Source organism: Chelonoidis abingdonii, chromosome 15 (assembly GCF_003597395.2).
Source record: "Chelonoidis abingdonii isolate Lonesome George chromosome 15, CheloAbing_2.0, whole genome shotgun sequence".
In the NCBI taxonomy this organism is placed as follows: domain Eukaryota; kingdom Metazoa; phylum Chordata; order Testudines; family Testudinidae; genus Chelonoidis; species Chelonoidis abingdonii.
In genome coordinates this window covers 36,557,459-36,570,245 of record NC_133783.1, presented here as the reverse complement: position 1 = coordinate 36,570,245, position 12,787 = coordinate 36,557,459, and the positions used below count along the sequence as shown (strand labels likewise).

The following is a 12,787-nucleotide window of genomic DNA, read 5'->3' as shown; positions in this document are numbered from 1 at the left end:
GGCCTCACCAATGCCGAATCAAGGGGAATGATCACATCCCTCAATCTGCTGGCAATGCTCCTACTTATACAGCCCAAAATGTTGTTAGCCTTCTTGGCAGCAAGGGCACACTGTTAACTCATATCCAGCTTCTCGTTCACTGTAACCTCTAGGTCCTTTTCTGCAGAACTGCTTCCTAGCCATTCGGTCCCTAGTTTGTAGCAGTGCATGGGATTCTTCCGTCCTAAGTGCAGGACTCTGCATTTGTCCTTGTTGAACCTCATCAGTTTTCTTTTGGCCCAATCCTCTAATTTGTCTAGGTCCCATCCCTACCCTCCATCATATCTACCACTCCTCCCAATTTAGTGTCATCTGCAAACTTGCTGATGGTGCAGTCCACGCTATCCTCCAGATCATTAACAAAGATATTGAACAAAAACGGCCCCAGGACTGACCCTTGGGGCACTCTGCTTGATACCAGCTGCCAACTAGACATGGAGCTGTTGAGCCCGACAATGTAGCCAGCTTTCTATCCACCTTATAGTCCATTCGTCCAGCCCATACTACTTTAACTTGCTGGCAAAAATACTGTGGGAGACGGTATCAAAAGCTTTGCTAAAGTCAAGGAATAACATGTCCACTGCTTTCCCCTCATCCACAGAGACAATTATCTCATCATAGAAGGCAATTAGATTAGTCAGGCATGACTTGCCCTTGGTGAATCCGTGCTGACTGTTCTTGATCACTTTCCTCTCCTCTAAGTGCTTCAGAATTGATTCCTTGAGGACCTGCTCCATGATTTTCCTAGGGACTAAGGTGAGACTGACTGGCCTGTAGTTCCCCTAATCCTCCTCCTTCCCTTTTTTAATTGGCACATTGAAGAACATTACAAAGGCTCTCATTAATTGCCAATGAAGGAGCCATTATTTTTGCTCCAAATCAGCAACTCAACATTTATTTCTGCCCACTCTAGAACCACAAGGATCGGGGATGTGATACCTCAGTCTGTCTCATGTGCTGAGACAATCCCAACGGGAAGTTGTTTCAACAAATATCTGCCAACAAGGGGAATTGAAAGTGCAGAGTTTTGCACTTTTTGTATCAAGTCAGTCTGCCTAAACCCTTGGCATGCATCCCAAACTGAAAATACTCTTTTATTTTGAAGTCTTGATAGGCCCTCCTCAGCAATTTTAATGGAGCAGGTCTCGTTAGGTCCTTGTTTTCATCTTTTGGATATTCTATATTTGTTTATAAATCCTCTGTTTGATTTTATTGTGGGGACCATACAACTAGCTCAGTAAGTTGGTGTCTGTATTTGTTCAGTAACACCTGACATTACCATCCAGCCAAGTTCAGTTTTTACTTGCTCTCTTACTGCTAATGCAACTTTATGTGGTACATGTATTTCTGGTGGCACACTCAGATCTGTATCAGTATGATGTATTATATCCTTAATACATCCCAATCCATTAGACAATCATCAAATTCTTTCATGTTTGGAAGCAGTGCACCTACTTTCTGTATTTCTTTGCCAGCTTCTCTTTCAGATTGCGAGATTGAGGTGGCTGTATTTGTTTCATTTTTGCCAGAGATTGTTTTCTTCTGACCTCCTATTCAGATGCAAATTTTTAAGTTAGGGAAATTAACAATTGGAACAGCTCATCTAGGGATGTGGTGGATTCCCAATTAGTTGAAGAAGAATTTAAATCAAGCAAAGTTGAAGCACTTAAAAATCAGGAAATGCAAAAGTTAAGGCTGCCCATGCAACCTTAAATCTTTCCTTTTGTGCGTTTGAATTATCTGTCACACAATTTCTAACTATATGAGCACATGCTGTTTCTCAAGTAGTGTAATATCATATAATAAAATACATCCTTAGATATGTGTTTGTTATCTTGTAGTTCGGTGTACTACTCTGTTTACAGCAAGAGCTCTATGAAATCCATTTATATACAAGATGCATAATGAAGAAGACAATTGGTCTTGCAGGTTTCTTCCTCAATCACTCCTCACCATACAAGCTGCAATTACCTTGGTTGCAGAAAATATTTTATGATATTATATTGTAATATTTGACAAATAGTGTGTGAGAGTCCTGGCCTCATTCACTGCACTCCTTTCAAGATGTATGCAGCCAGAGGGAAGGGTTTCTGTTGTGTCTTGACTCACTACAGCTGATGGAGCACTCCAGCTACAATGGAATAAGACCCTCATATTCTTGCAGCGCAGTATAGTAATGGTAACAGCAAGAGCAGTGCTAGAAGAAGGGTTTGTATACCTGATCATCCAATGGATGTCACTCCAGCACAGGGCAAGCAGGAAAATATGTTAATAACAAACCTCTGATAATTGGTGCTTAGTTTCCTTACAACGTTCCAATTCCATTTAGCTAGAGTAGGACAATCAGCAACGAATGCTGAAAACAGGAGCAGGCCTCTTAAAGAAGTAAAGGTCATGAAAGCAGAGGGCAACCAGGAAGAGGGTTACTATATCACAAAGGCACCTTAAGCAATGTGTTCTCTAAACACTTAAAAACTCCTTGTGAATGTTAGCATCAATTATGAGGAAGTGTGCTCCAGGCCATAGTAAAATTGCCTGGGGGAAGAAATTCACTTTAAATCTTTCACTTTTTCCCTTAAACATTTTTAATATGAGTCACACATGCATGAGCTACAAAAAAGTCAAGAGTCAGTAACTCAGTATTTTGATGATCATTCACTATTTATGGTATGAGAAATTTTAAACTTTTTAATAGGCAAGGTGGGTGATGTCTGAAGAAGAACTGTGTTTAGTTCAAAAGCTTGGCTTTTTCACCAGTAGAAGTTGATCCAATAAAAGACATTACCTCACCTACCTTGTCTCTCTAACATCCTGGGACCAAGATGGCTACAACAACACTTCAGACAAACTTGTTAATTTCAGTATTGTTCTCTTGGATTTTTATGTCCCTTTTTAGAGTTTCTGGAGTTGTGTGGTAACTGGAATTCCTATTCTGTGGGAAATTCCAAAGTAAAATTCTTAAGTAAAACAAAATTGAAATGTCAAAATTTTCCACAAAATGGAAATTCTGAAATTTTGTTTAGAAAATGTCAAAATTCCTTTTTGTTTAATCCTTATCTAATGTTGCAGCATGCCAGTGAAGGAGCCAAGCAGCTCAGCGAGCTGGGGCTCACGGGCTTCTAGGCTGATGAGGAGGCTGGGAGCCTTGGCTCCAGGATGGATTTACCTGGCAGGCTGTGCAAGAGCCAGGAACTCTAGGAATCCTGGATTTCAAAAAGCCATGAGCCAGGGCTTGCAGGCTTTCAGCTCCTCTGGTGGTCTGCTGAGGAGCTGGCAGGTGAGCTGGCAAGAAACCAGGTGGGTTTGGTAACATTCCTGGCAGGCACAGTTCCATCAGAATTTCATCGAAGTTGACAGATTCCCATGGAACACTTTGATTTCAACCAATCAGTGTTTCCATTGGAAAAACATTGTGTTGAACTAGTTCCAATCGGTCTAGTATTTCCCCTTTTGAACGGTGTGTCTAGTCTAAATACAGTCGTGAGAAATGGAATGCAAACAGCCCTGCTGTCATGACTGGATTACCTACATAATTATTTTGAAAAACCCCACTGAGTGTATAAATCCTAATGGTTAAATAAACTGCACAAGCTGGCAGCTTTTTCTGCCTTTCACTGAGCAAATGCAAGGTGTCATTGCTGAATCTGAACATCTTTTGAAGCTGCAGTTCCCTTGCTAGACACCAGATGGCATTTTTAGGGCAGTGTTATAATTGTCATAAGGGTGGAGCTCCTTCTCATAATAAATACTGTTAGTTGAATTTTGTAAAATGCCATACATATGCAGTTTCATAGTATAGTAATTAAATAAAATTTGTAACAGGGGGAAAGTCTTCATTTAAACCATAACAACAATTTTTACATATAGTACAGCAATTGGCACTTGATTCATTCAGTCATAAGTCTCCCCAGATGTAATATTAATATTATAAATAATACTAAAACTGTTTTTCTGTAAAGCTTTTTAGCTGTAGCTCTAGGGTGACCAGATAGCAAATGTGAACAATCATGACAGGATGAAGGGTAATAGGAGCCTATATAAGAAAAAGACCCCAAAATCAAGACTATCCCTTAAAATTGGGACATCTGGTCACCCTATGTAGCTCTCAAAATGTCTTATAAAGGAAGTGAATATCATTATTGCATTTTGCAAGTTGGAAACTGAGGGAGAGAGGTGACATAACTTGCCTGCACTTACACAGAAGGTTAACGTCAGAGCCAAGGACAGAGGCCAAGTCTTCCAACTAGGCCAGTGCTTTATCCATGAGACTCTGCTGCCTCCTCTGTTACAGAAGAGAGCGTTCTAATATACAGTACACCTTCCCCATATGAATAATGCTGTTGAAAAAAAATTTCTCACTTGGCTAAGATGTAAAAATTGTTCACAAATATTTGTTCATGTTTTTAAACAGCAATGTGAATGTGTAGGCACTCACAATGTGTGTGTGTGTGTGTTCCATGAATATTCTAGCAGATGAGTTTATTGGCAGGAATGTGTGCTTGAAACAGCCAGTTTTAATCTATCATTGCAGAATATTCATGGAAAGCAAATTTTGAATGCATAATCATGAGTATTTGCTCTTTAGATTTACACATCTCCAATCGGGGGGGAGGGGAAAAAAAAACCAAACCCACATGCTCTGTATATCCACTCAAAACAACTTTTATTTGAAATATTAAATGCTCAAAATGAAATGCTCATGAATGAAGTACAGATCAAGTGTTATTCAGAGATTTTTTGGTAGATAATTTCAAAATAGCTATATTTTTGAAAATTGCTATCTGTTTGTGGGCATTTTTTATAAAGAAAAAGAGACAATTCAGCAATGAAGTGTCTTGTTACAGATTATTTTCTCAGCTCTGCTAATGAAGAAAAAATTTCATTTGTCTGTAATTAATCCTACAGAGACAAGGTGTGTGTGTATCTCTCACCAACAGAAGTTAGTCCAATACAGGGTCAGCTCTAACTTTTTTGCCGCCCCAAGCAAAAAAAAAAAAAAAAAAGGGGCACCGCCCCGCCATAACAACCCCCCCAAGTGCCGCCCCAATGAAACAAAAAAAAAAATCAAAGCGCTGCCCTGCCAAAAAAAATAAAACCTGAGCGCCGCGCCGCCCCACCAAACCAAAAAATCCCCCCAAAACCCTGAGTGCTGCCCCGCAGAAACAAACAAAAAAAAACCCTGAGCGCCACCTGCTGTAACAACCCCCCCGAGCACTGCCCTGCCGAAACAAAAAAAAACCCCGAGCGCCGCCCCAGCATCCCAAGATTGGCTGCCCCATACAAGGTGCCGCCCCAAGCATGTGATTGGTCAGCTGGTGCCTGGAGCCGGCCCTGGGCCAATAAAAGATATTGCCTCACCCACCCTTTCTAATATCCTGAGGCCAACACTGCTACAGTTATACTGTGTACAACAATGTAATTAGTCTGTTCGTTTATTATCTGATTGACTCACCATTCTGTAGTGTTATGCACATCAGACTTCCTCAGCGAAGTGTAGGTATTTCCACAAATCATTTGCAATACATGGACAGCATTCCAACTCTGATTGGCTTAGATCGTGGTTTCTCAATATTGGGATTCTGAGCAAGCTCAAGGGCATTATTTCCACTTTCCTTTACACCTCGTTGGGAAAGGGGGATCCACAACTTTTTTTCCCCTCTGTAACATGGAGTCACAGTATGGAAGAGCTTAAGAATCACACTGGCTTAATAGTTTTCTAGCTCAGTAAATACTCTATAAAACCCCCTTGTGTTCATCCAGCTTATTCACGGCTGCTTTTGTCAAGCTATGGTACATCATTATTTATCCCAATGCTTTTAGGAGTCAGTCTCATTATCATAATCTTATTCAAGAGCTGCTAGCTTTCTCCTTTTTATGTACTAAATAATTTGTGTAATTTAGTGCTTTTCTTGCTTCCAGCACACAGTAATAATAATAAAAGAGCAATATAAATAAATTATAACCTCGCTCACACTCACGTGCAACCCTACAGAAGTCCTCAATAGGTACTTGCTGAAATTTGATGAATGGACTTAGTAAAAATCCTTACATCTAGTTGTTGAAAACAGTTTTGTGACTAAGGTGATGTCATCAGAGGTTCATATTTTCACAGCTACTGTATGATATCATAACAGTGAAATATGACTTTTTTTTAAAGTATGAGGGAATAACCAGGGAGAGATTGTACAGCATTATAATCAATGGGGACTGCAATATAAAAATTATCTGAAGTTGAGTGCATGATGATTGACTGAGTTACTGCTCATGTCACAATTCCAGCATCCTAACAATGGCTACTTCCTCAGCTGTTTTAAAATCTGATGGTGAGATTAAAAATATCTACAAGATTTTCTCCTGTTGTTTTTTGTTCTGTTTTTCCAATATGTCTTTATCTAACAAATGACATCTTCCAGATAAGAAAATGTCATCCAGTCCAGAAGTACTTTTATGTAATTTTTAAGCACTTTTGTCATGTTAAAATCTTCCAGAATGTGCACTGCAACAGAGGAGAATTGTGAGTAAGCCTATACCCACTCATCTAAAAGTTGTGATGACATCACAAGCCACTCAATCTTTGCTCTCATACCTATGATGTCAAAAGAACCCTCTGTTACATGATTGTAGCCTTTCAGCTCACTCACCTGAGTAGCATTATGTATCTATCACACATGTATCCTTCCCAACACATATAAATATATTAATGTCATGTTTGTCTGTATGATTGGGAAGATGATTCTGTTTTAATTTTTGAAAAGGTACTGCACATGTGCTATAAGTAAATTGTGTGATAATCTATGCAAATTGTGTGCACAGAAGCTGTACTTTGCCTTTGGGGGAATGTAAATTACTCAGAACATTTTTCAATTTGTTTGTTTTTAAATAAATAGACTTTTCACACAAATAGACTCAGGCCAATCTCTTGTCCTGTTTATTTACCCTCTGCTCCCCTTTTGTTTTTTCTTGTACTCATCTTAGTGCTTACTGATAAGGTTCCCTCTTGTGCAGGAGAAAGAGGAATGAATGATGAGAAAAATCAGCATAACATTCATTTTGGTGTGTTTATATTCAGTTTGTAAGTGAAGTCTCTACTCACATAATAGTGTATAACATTCACAAGTCAAAGCCATTATCGTGATCTGACAGTCTTTGTATTTGCTTCATGCTAACATTGCTTTCTTTGCTTACATTAGTACTTTGATATATTTATAGTGCTAGATTTACTAAAACATGGAGTTGGATGAATAATTTTCTTTATGTGAAGAAGAATGAAATACTATCCATAAAATATATTTACTACACTGCATTTTTTGTTTAGAATTCTCCACTGATGTAATTTTTGTATTAATAAAATTATACCAGTACTCTTTAAGTACCCTTTCAGAGAAAAAAATTCATGTAAATTGTCTGATTCTGTTTTAAGTAAAGGAGAAAAGCTGGTAGAGGTTGTCTCTTTAAATCAGATCTGCAGTGTTGATGGACCCTCTAGCAGGCATGGTAAGAACCATTTGCACCTCTGCGGCAGGGAGCTTGACCATATAGGCTCTCACATTCAATCAAAACGTTTTTCCTTTTAATATGCGCTGTACCAATCCTATTCCCATGGTTACGGCTCCTGCTTGTTTGGTTGCTTCTAGTCTGTTGGAAAAGGGAAGCAGCATACATTTCTTGTACAGGAGTTTAAAACATACTGAAAGCAACCCTGTTGTGATTTGCATTTTAAATTTTTCTTTTTTCCTCTCATTGTACAGAATGCTGTAGCAGTAGCTTCAGTTCATTTGCCACAGTCTGTCTTCTCTCAGTCTTCAGCCTTGCAATCTGTTGATAACTCCACTTGCAAGCTACAGTTTATTGTCTTTCGGAATGGAAAACTCTTTCCTAGCACGGGAAACTCATCAAATCTTGCAGATGACGGGAAACGTAGGACGGTTACCACACCAGCTGTCTTTGCTAAAATAGGTGAGCAGTGTTATTCATTATTTCTTTTAATCTGAAAACTACGGTATACTTGATTATGTAGAGAATGGAGCAGCAAAGTGTACAGTATGCTGAGGACTGGGGTCTACCTGTTTCTTTAACACAAGTGTTTGGATTTATTCATATATGTATGATTTCATTCAAATTAATTTGTCCATAAGAGAAGTGTAGTTATTGTAGGAACAGAATGCAAATTAGGTTTCACAATTTATTTATGTTGTTGTGACAGAAGCTTATATCTCCAACCAAGGCGAAATAGAAAAGAACCTTGTTTTAATCTATTCAAGGAAAAATGCAATACCATCACCCTGGATTCAGATAAATATTAAGATGAGGGGGGTGTTAATGCCCTGTTGCATGTATCTTAATATTCACCAGCATACTTTTTGATATGAAGGACCTAAAATAGGTGGTGTTAGAGGCTTTTGTCTCAGTGTGATTAATCTTACAGAACTGTGACTAATTATGTTAATTAGTCATCCAGGCAATTTTAATAGTTTTATTTTATTCTGAATAGTATTCGCATTTCCATTTGCTTTTAAAACAGCATTTTAATGTAACTTTAAAAGTGCAAAACTGCCTTAGCTATTAATCATACTAAGAGACTGCTCTTTTTTTGTTACATGAGTATATAGTGTAACGTGTCTTAATTTAAGACTTACACAACAAATCTAGCTTTATTAATGATGATCAGATCAATCAGATACCTCAACAGGCTGAAATAGTCTTTCAGATTCATTTAAACTGTAGTAAACTTTTCTGTATTTGTTTTAATTCATACAGAAAGGAATATGTGGCTATTGCTTGGTTTTCCATAGTTCAATACATTTTTGAATCTGTGAATATACAGCATTCAGCAGTAAAGGATTTTCCACTCTATTTCTCTGATTCGGTTTGTTGCTTTTGCAGATGGATGCAGTTTTGGAAACCTCACCACCCCTCTTACTATAGGTTTGAGACACTTTGTAAGAGGTATAGACCCCATTGCAGCCTTTTGGGATTTTGACCTTCTAGATGGACATGGAGGCTGGTGTGGAGAAGGGTGCCACATAATTAGCTCTGCAGGCAATATTACCATCATTCAGAGTACACACTTCAGTAACTTTGCAGTGCTAATGGTGAGTATATGACTTAGCAAGTATATCTATAAATATATATCTATATATACACAGATGTATTCCTTTTATATGTACATAAACCATCCTTGCTTGCCTATAACTGAGGTTTCATTCCTCATGATGTTTTATACAATACAACCTTAAAGAAAAGTAAATTATTTAACTGCTAATAAGTGAATAAGCCTGGTGGTCATCTCAGCCTAACATCTAGAGAGAGGCCCAATCGTAAATGACATTTAAGTCAATCTTGTCAGATGAAAGTTCCATCAAGGAATGATCAGTACATGAAGGTTATAAATTACAGGAGAAGGTTTTTTAAATGTATACTCGTGTGCTTTTACATCAATATATCTCAGAAAGCTCATCTGCTTTTGTTCCTGCCTCACACTGTGTTGATCATACTAATTAGTTGCAGGCATACCGCAATGTTGAATCATTTAATAAATGGAAGTGAATAACATCTCTTGCTCTTTTAAACAAGCACTTTTTTGTCCTTGCCGGTGTTCTGGGAGCTTTAGTTTGTATACTGATGATAATGGTTTTTTTGCTAAATTGCTGTTCATGAAAAAAAATATTTCTGTGCAATACTAACACATCAGGCTGCTTTGGTCTGTTCTCAGTCACACTTGCAGTTCACACTGCAGTTATTTAACTACCACGCTTAACAGAAAGTTACCTTAATGAAAACAAAAGGCACACGTATGCAATAATAAATGGCTTCTTGACTGAGAAAAAGAAAAACAAATGAAAAAATCTAAAGTTGTTGATTGAAGAACACATTGTTGACAATCTTTTACATCATTTAAAAGGGTCATTGTGAGCTGATTGTAAATAGATTAGTTACTTGTGTATGCCTAATACTGAATTTTCCCTAAATGCTGGTGCATTTGTACATGGTTGGTACTGCTTGTGAATGTTTTTGAAAGGTTTATAGTTGAGTAAATAATGCATTGTGTGTATTTGTAAAGGACAGCAAACATAGATGACAGGAATTGAGAAGACGTGTGCAGAGAATACCAATCTGCTGCTGTCAGATGGAGCATAGATGTCAGCCAATCATTGCGCGAAGCTGTGACAATGAGTAGTTAAATGCGGAATTATTGTCTGCTTTATAAGAACTGATTTCCCTCAGAGTTATTTGATCATATTTTCACACATGCCTGAATGGCTCAGAATTTAGCATCCTGTTGCTGAAGATGAGATGATTGCAAACATGTCTTATCTTTTTATAGCTCATATAGACTTATTTTTTCTGGACATTTGTGGGTTTTTTTCCCAAATAGGAAACACAATTTTGTTCTGAAGAGGTTTTTCTAAATATTTTAAAGAAAACACCTGTTGACTTTGCAGGTACCCCACCCAAAATGGCTGTCTCTTTCTAGAACTGTTTCAGTTCAAGTTAACATACTTAAAGTTTTCTTAATTATTAAGTGGCTACTAATCATTTACTCACAAGCAACACATTTGCTTGTTTTGTTTACAAAAATCATATACTAATTTAAAGATTGACTAATTTTATCTTTATTTTAGACATTTGTATCAAATTTATTCCATGCTTATATCATCTGGTAAAATGTAACATGTTGAGTTTTCTAGGACTTTTTATGTTTGTTACTTTGATTTAGGGGGTTTTTTTTGGTTTTGTTTGTTTCATTACTCCATCTTTTCTTTCCCTATATATGGATCTCCTTTTTGATCTGGGCAAAGCATCATCAAAATAAAATTTTTCACATCCTACTTTGCCTTAGTAGTTGGTACAACTCTAAATAATGTAATATGGCCTGTCCTGTGTTTCTCAATCTCTGTTAAGAAAAGAAATAATGTTTTTTTGCAATGTTTATCCAGACATGTCTTCCAAGGTCTTCCGGAAGAACCAATGGAAAACTTTAGCAGCATAATTAAGTGCATTAATAGTTGTAAATGTTAGTGTCTTATTTGTTAATGTGGCATTTGGGGGGAATAAAATGAGAGATTTGTTGAGTTTGATTTAGATTAAGGTGTTTCTAGGTGTTTTGTTGTTCATATCAGAATAGTGAAGCATTATTCTAATGATCTACTAAGTTATAATAATAAAATACAGAGCTTCATCTAATCAGATCACCTGAGTACCTAATGTATTTTACCCTAACAGTAAATTAAAAATAGGTAGCATTGTATTTGTGTCTCAGTAGAATGGGATGCCATGTACTGGGATATCTTTTTAAAATCCTACTGTACAATTAAAAAATACATAGAACAATCAAAATTAATAAAGCACTACTCTGATGTGGGTCAATATCAGTGAATTGAACTAATACATTTAAACTGAAGTGCAGTAATAAAGTTAACAGTGATCCTGAAGGTTTGCATTACTATCAAGATAATGTATACCCTGCTGTGGAACAAGATGAAGTAGATGCCTAAATTAATTCAGCTGTGCATTGTACTGCTAGCACGGCACATGTTCAGATTCATCATAGCTATTATGTATTTGACAGGGAGACTTTTTGGAATATCGTAAGAGGACCATCGAGTTATTTCTCTAGAGTTGCTGCTGACTATGACCACAAAGTATTAAAATCTAGGTTTAGTGGAGGACTTCTTCAGAAAGATTGTTTTAATATTGTTTTCGTTTAGTAAATATTATTTGAGATTTTTCTCCATAATAATTAATAGCTGAGAGTAAAATGTTTATGCAGGTATTTATGTTTAGCTGTTTTTCTCTCCGTGATGTTGTTCAAGTGATATAATTTGAAAGTTTCAGTGCTTGATTTGGGAGTGAGATATAAGTGGATATAATGTAACCCACTTCACACTGTTTTTGCTTGGGCAAGTGGCTAGTAGGGAGTTCATTACATCAAGATTTTTGCATAGCATTATTTTCCCCTGATCGATTGTTGAAAAGTGTAGTCTAGTAGTTAGAACTGAAGACTGTGAGACAGTACCCTTGAGTTTTATTCCTGTGTCAGCCATTGATTTGCTGCATGAATTTGGTTAAGACACCTTAACTTCTCCCTTCCTCAGTTTATCTGTGTATAAAAGGGGTATTAGTAATACTTAGTTTCTCACTGAGGTGATGTGAGGCTTTATTATTTACTCTATGCAGAGAACTTTTAGATCTTCAGATACAGATAAAAATGCACCTATATAAAGCAAATTGTTCTGATTTATTGTAGCATTATAAATGAACAAATTCTAAAGCCTTAGTATATCTAATTACCAAAGTTTGTTTTGTAACAAGCAGAAGCTTTTAATAAGTATAGACAAATATGAGTGCATCACTTACGAAATGAGTGTTATATTAATATTTTAATGTCTGCAAGAACAGCATTTTTTTCGAGTAGTTGTAGTTTCCTTCAATTATAGCATATAGCTTAGAGAACTATAACTCTTGAGATAAAATGAGAACCTCTGAAATCTGTGATTAAATCTTTGTCATATATTTTCCTTTGTTTTTCTTTATTTCTTTTTTCTTAGAACAGAGTCACAATTTAATGAGGATGAATGTTATTGTAATTGTGTACAGTCCATTCCTTTCCCTATCCAAGGGCGCTCCAGGCACCAGCACAGCAAGCTCGTCCCTGGGGTGGCAAGCCAGGGCGGAGGAGGGGGACAGCGTGCCAGTCGTCGTGAGGGCGGCAGTCAGGGAGCTTTCAGTGGCATTTCTGCGAGAGGTC

At 37.2% G+C, this 12,787-nt stretch overlaps 1 protein-coding gene across 1 annotated transcript in view; it reads left to right on the top strand.

Moving 5' to 3' along the window:
- The window catches only part of ADGRA1 (adhesion G protein-coupled receptor A1), a 495,656-nt gene that overhangs the window by 409,619 nt on the left and 73,250 nt on the right, over window positions 1-12,787 (top strand). The window contains exons 13-14 of the mRNA XM_075072712.1: window positions 7,788-7,995; window positions 8,923-9,131. Of these exons, the coding sequence (XP_074928813.1) occupies window positions 7,788-7,995; window positions 8,923-9,131 (417 nt within the window). The remainder of the gene's footprint in view (window positions 1-7,787; window positions 7,996-8,922; window positions 9,132-12,787) is intronic.